General features: G+C 42.0%; 1 protein-coding gene across 5 annotated transcripts in view; it reads left to right on the top strand.

The window, feature by feature from the left end:
- wu:fj29h11 (protein NO VEIN) overlaps positions 1–6307 on the top strand; it is a 154611-nt gene that overhangs the window by 14167 nt on the left and 134137 nt on the right. For all 5 annotated transcript variants that reach the window (XM_043715132.1, XM_043715131.1, XM_043715130.1 and 2 more), the window contains one exon: positions 2707–2931. In XM_043715132.1, coding sequence (XP_043571067.1) covers positions 2707–2931 — 225 coding nt within the window. The remainder of the gene's footprint in view (positions 1–2706; positions 2932–6307) is intronic.

Here is a 6307-nt window from a genome sequence, read left to right as displayed (position 1 = left end):
TGAGTGCAGTAGTTGGGAGGTCATGTTGCGGCTGTACAGGACATTAGTTAGGCCACTGTTGGAATATTGCGTGCAATTCTGGTCTCCATCCTATCGGAAAGATGTTGTGAAACTTGAAAGGGTTCAGAAAAGATTTACAAGGATGTTGCCAGGGTTGGAGGATCAGAGCTACAGGGAGAGGCTGAACAGGCTGTAGCTGTTTTCCCTGGAGCATCGAAGGCTGAGGGGTGACCTTTAGAGGTTTACAAAATTATGAGGGGCATGGATAGGGTAAATAGACAAAGTCTTTTCCCTGGGGCCGGGGAGTCCAGAACTAGAGGGCATAGGTTTAGGGTGTGATGGGAAAGATATAAAAGGGACCTAAGGGGCAACCTTTTCACACAGTGGGTGGTACGTGTATGGAATGAGCTGCCAGAGGATGTGGTGGAGGCTGGTACAATTGCAACATTTAAGAGGCATTTGGATGGGTATATGAATAGGAAGGGTTTGGAGGGATATGGGCCGGGTGCTGGCAGGTTGGACAAGATTGGGTTGGGATATCTGGTCGGCATGGACTGGTTGGACCGAAGGGTTTGTTTCCGTGCTGTACATCTCTATGACTCTATGACTGAGATGAGGAGAAATTCTTTTCACCTGGATTGTGGTGAGCCTATGGAATTGTCTGATACAGAAAGCGGATGTAGACAAAACATCGAGTGTTTTCAAGAAGGAAGTGGATCTAGTTCTTCGGGCTAAATGAATCAAAGGGTATGGGGCAAAAGCAGGAACAGGGGACTGAGTTGGATGATCAGCCAAGATCGTGTTGAAAGGCCTACACCTACTCCAATTGTCTGTATTTCTCTGGCCCATTAGCTTATTTTGACGTTTGTTAAAACACTGTAGAAGATCACAGATAGAAACCTTGGTGTGACCCGTTGCTGCTATAACTCTGAGAGGTTGCAATGTCACTTCGGGGAGTGCTGCTCTAAGGTATGCTTACCACTGCTGCATGCATACCCTGCTATAGTACCCCAGACTTGATGATGCTCCTGGAAATGTCAGACGCAGTACGATTGCTAAAGACCCATTGTATCTTAGGAATTCTCTATCCTTCATCCATCCCACTAAACCCAACGGTATCTGCTTCATTACACAAGGAAGGGTGTTCTCACTGTGTCTTCACTCGTATACATTCTAGCACTTTGACATAATTGGACAAATGTATAGAACACAATATGTAGGGTCTAGATTAGAGTGGTGCTGGAAAAGCACAGCAGTTCAGGCAGACATCCGAGGAGCAGTAAAATCGACGTTTCGGGCAAAAGCCCTTCATCAATACAGACTTCGACACATAAAATCTCATCATCCCTTATACACACCTGCAGACTGGTGAGATCACAGCTAATTCTTTTCTGTTGACCATACACAAAACTGGAATATTTTAATGTGGCAGTTACTCTTATTTTATTGCATATAAGGTAGGGTGAAGTTGCCATAGTTTTACTGGATCATAGGGCTGCTCTCTCATTAGGTATCATCATGCCTCAGATGAAGGGAGAAGTTGAGAAGGAGAGTGCTTCAGGGTAACCTCAGCCGGTGTGGGAATTGAATCCATGCTCTTGGCATCACTGCATCGCAAACCAGCTGTCAAGCCAACAAAGCTAATTGATCCTTCACCCTACTACATATAAGATCTCAATCTCTGATTTAAATATAGCAATTGATGCACTGTTTTCATTACAATGGATTTCACTACATTTTCCACTTTCTACAGCAGATTTTGAAATTATGCAGCTTTAAATGAGCAGTTCCACATTTGGATGTAGGTTTGCTCGCTGAGCTGGAAGGTTCATTTCCAGACGTTTTGTCACCCTACTAGGTAACATCTTCAGTGAGCCTCCGGTCGAAGCACTGCTGATGGTTCCTGCTTTCTGTTTATTATAGAATAATAGATAAAAAGCAGGAATCATAGCAGTGCTTCGCCTGGAGGCCCACTGAAGATGTTACCTAGTACAGTGATGAAATGAACCTTCCAGCTCAGTGAGCAAACCTACACCCAGAACCTCAACATGAACTACAAAACTTGCTCATTCCACACTTATTTGCAATTAATTCATTACCTCAGCGATTTCACGTTTTCTCTGCGCCCGGTTAGCTAAATATTTCTTTTAGGAGAGAGTGAGGACTGCAAATGCCAGAGATCATGGTAAAGCATAGCCGGCCAGGCAGCATCCGAGGAGCAGGAGAGTCGACGTTTCGGGGCATAAGTATCACATTCCTGATGAAGAGCTTATGCTCAAAATGTTGACTATCCTGCTGATTTGATGCTGCCTGACCGGCTGTGCTTTTCCAGTGCCATACTTTTTGACTCTAAATATTTCTTTTGTTGACATCTTTTAAAACTGTTCTCTTGCCCCTTCCTATTTCCCCCTCACCCTCCCAACTCCATTGCAGACTTTGTTTAAATCATTACCACATTTTTAGCTCTCCTGTATCCCATTTCTTCAGCTGCAGCCTTCTAATCCCTCTGCTACCTTCTCGCTCAACCAAATCCAGCTCCCTTGGTGACTTCCTCAGTGCTATCACTATTCCTAATTGCTCACTGCTCCCTCAATCACAGACTAATTCTCTCCCATATTTGTGCTGTTAGACTCCAGTGGACTGAATGTTCTATTTAGAGGCTTTGTGACCCACCTATGTATTTTAACACTATGTGCTTTCTGTTAGGTAATGATTTATTGGTGCTTCAGGAAGAAATTCTAAACCTGATTAAAGATAAATCCAAAGGCATTCCAGTGCGACGAATAAGGAAGGCATACAAGACGGCTTATGAAAGGCCCTTGAATCTAGACTCTGGATCTCTCCAAGATGCACTTAAACTGATGAAGAATAAGCTGTTTGTGCAACATTCAGGAACGTATGCCCTTGTTTTTGAGAATGAGCTTGCAGCAGGTATGATTTAACAACAAAATAGTTGCGTTTCTCAATTTAAAGAGTATTTTGTGGTAATGGTCTGTGAATACAAAGAAATGAGGATGAAACATGAAGCATCTGTCCTCCCCTGAAACTAGCAGTATAGGCCTATAACGTTGTAAAGAAGGCATATGGAATGCTCTTGTTCCTTGGCAGAGGTACAGAATACAAAAGTAGGATATAACGATGAAACTATATAAGACACTGCTGAGGCCACAATTGGAGTATTGTGAGATGTTCTGGTCACCACATTACAGGAAGGATGCTATTATTCTGGAGAGAATGCAGAGAAGACTTACTAAAATACTGTCAGGGCTGGAGAACTGTCCCTCTGAGGAGAGATTGGAGAGGTTGGAGTTGTTTTCCTTGGAACAGAGAAGGCTAAGGGTGACCTGATTGAGGTTTACACAATGGTGAGGGGTAGAGATAGAGGAGAAAGGGGGAGCCCATTTCTCTTGGTAGAGGTCAAAAACTAGGGTCATAGATCAAGCTAAGTGGCAGAAGGACTAGAGGGGATGTGAAGAAAAATATTTTTTAAGCAGATTGTAGTGGGTGTCTGGAATTCGCTGCCTGAGTCCTGGATCTGCACCTTGCAGGGCTGTGCCCATGTACAGGAACATGGAATTAGAAAGTGCATCTGGGTGTGTTTGGGTCAGCATGGATGAAATGGGCTGAATGGCTTTGATGCTGTATAGTTTCTATGGTTCTTCATTTAATCCTGAATGCTACACATAGTTTAAAATAAAACCAAGCATTTTTATTCACCAGCAGAATGAAATATTGCTTTCTTCAACCAAACAAATAATTTGCAAAACCGAAGTCAGTATGATGGTGGTGAAGATTAGTGTCTAACATCTCATCTCAGTGTTCTATCCCCTGCTTCCCTTTCTACACTATTATTGGTGGCCTCAGTGATAACACAAAACAAAGCCATTCAGCCCATTGTATCCATGTCAGCTCTTTGAAAAGGCTAAACATTTAGTATAATTTCCCTTTTATCCACCACTAACACATTCTCCTTGTTTACTCAATCAAATCTCAACATGATTTTGTACCTTTTTTTATTGACTTGTGGGATGTGAGAGTCACTGGCTGGCCAGCATTTCTCTAATGTCCCTCGCTTCCCTTAGACTGAGAGGCTTGCTAGGCCATTTCAGAGAGAGTCAACCAAATAGCTGTGGGTCTGGATTCATATATAGGCCATAGCAGGTAAGGATGGCAGATTTCCTTCCCTGGAGGGCGTTAGTGATGCCAGATGTATTTTCCCAACAATTAACAGTGGTTTCATGGTCATCAGTAGATTCTTAAATCCACGCTGTGTTTCATTGATTTGAAATTCCACCATCTGTTGTGGAGGAATTTCTAACCCAAGTCCCCAGAATAGTCACTGAGTTTTTGGGTTAATAGTCTAATGATAATACCAGTGCGCCATTGTCTCCCCTCTTGCTTTTCTCTCCTCTAAGGAGAACGACTCTACGCAGTCTTCACATAGAAAGAACATGGCTTGCTCTAAAACACTGACAGTGTGTCCATGTTGATTTTGGAACTGGTTATATGATAAGCCAGGGTGTAAGTTTATTCATATCTCTGTTTGCACTGTGACTTTAGTCCCACTACTCCACTGCTCATAACATCAAATAACAATCGTGTTCTCCGTTAATGTGATGGCCAATTTAATACTTAACTACATTAGGTTTTGAACAACAAGATCTATCATCTGAGTTTTTTAATGAACGCAATTATTGGTTTACTATCAAAACGAAACATTAAAGCTGTAATAATTGCTCAACATAGACAGTAATAACGAAGCATAAATGCTTATCCCTCTAATGTAAACGAACACGCATGTGCATGCATGCACACACACATTCTCTCTCTCTTTTCAGGAAAAGAAGGGGAAGCATATAGATTTTGCCAGAATGATTGGATTTCTGAAAAAAAAAACATTGGCCAATAAGTTATTCTTGAAGCAATAACCCATAACTCTGAAGATCAAGAATAAAATGATTCCAATTCTGTTGCTAAACATTAGCTGACAGGTGGTGATGTCTCTAATCTCGCGCAGTAATCTGAAATCTGGCAGACACTGCTTGCTCGGGATATGCAACCTTGCATTGTCCTTTCAATTATTCTTTTAAAAGAAGAAGTAGATTTAGCCTTGAACTCAGTAAGGTTTTCTTTTCAGAAATGGGAGGTAATAGTTGTGCATCTGGTTATTAACAGGCATCCTTCTAACTGAATCAGAGCAAGCAAGAACCTCTCCAAGCCAGTCTCTGTTCATAACTGTCCCTGCAGGGTCTAGATCAAAGCCAGCAGTTATCACCAGTCATGTGATTTACAGGAAGCCTTGTTTTTAACAGAACTCTCCAATGCCCACTGTGAACTTTCAATGACTGCTCCGGGTCCTCCGGTTTCCTCCCACAATTCAAAGATGTGCAGGTTACATGAGCTGGCCAGGCTAAATTGCCCATAGTGTTAGGTGCATTAGTCAGGGGTAAATGTAGGGGAATGGGTCTGGGTGGGTTACTCTTCGGAGGGTCGATGTGAACTTATTGGGCCGAAGGGCCTGTTTCCACACTGCAGGAAATCTTTTAAAAAATCTAATCTAAATATAGAACAGAGGATCACAATCTTGGTTAAAGAGCTGAGGTTGAAAAAATGTCTCAAAATCTCATGAGATTGGGAATAGCTTCTTCAAGATTTTGAGAGACAAAGGTGTGATTTGGCATTTACATTTTAGAGCGTGTTGCTAATTAAAGGAATGACTAGCCTGAATCCAGTTCTGCCCACTGTTAGAAACGAAAATCGCTTCTCAATAATCGCTCTACACAAATTCAGGAAAACAAAGTTTTATTAACAAGTCAAGTCTGCAGAGTCGGGCACCCTTAAAGAAAAGGCGCGCTGAGGCTTACAAAGTCTCCATTATTTATAGGACAAGTCCCTCCTCTCCTTGGCTCCAACAAGCCATGAGGTTCACATTCTTAAAAACATCATTATTTTTATCACAAAGTCTGCAACAAAAGGCTCCAGAGTCTCCAAAGTTTGTTGTTTTTCTCACCCTGTAGTCTTATCAGTCAAAAGCTTTAATCTTGAAACAGATGTCTCAAGTCGCACTCCCATCCTGGAGTCTTATCAGCCAAGGACTCATCCTTCTCTGCTGTGTGAATGGCTTCATTAATCAAGAGCCTGCTCGCTTTCACTATAGCTCACAAATTGTCAGCATTCTGCACAATTTAAACTACTCTACTTTTGAGTATATAAAATGGTTGTTAGAAAAGAAACAAAGGTTTTGTCTTCTATTATAGATCAGTCTGTGGTCCAGGCACATCTTAAAGTTTAAACCAAAATTACCTCT

Source organism: Chiloscyllium plagiosum, chromosome 24 (genome assembly GCF_004010195.1).
Source record: "Chiloscyllium plagiosum isolate BGI_BamShark_2017 chromosome 24, ASM401019v2, whole genome shotgun sequence".
NCBI lineage: Eukaryota > Metazoa > Chordata > Chondrichthyes > Orectolobiformes > Hemiscylliidae > Chiloscyllium > Chiloscyllium plagiosum.
The sequence above is the reverse complement of the archived record's forward strand: the minus strand, read 5'-3'. Positions and strand labels throughout refer to the sequence as shown.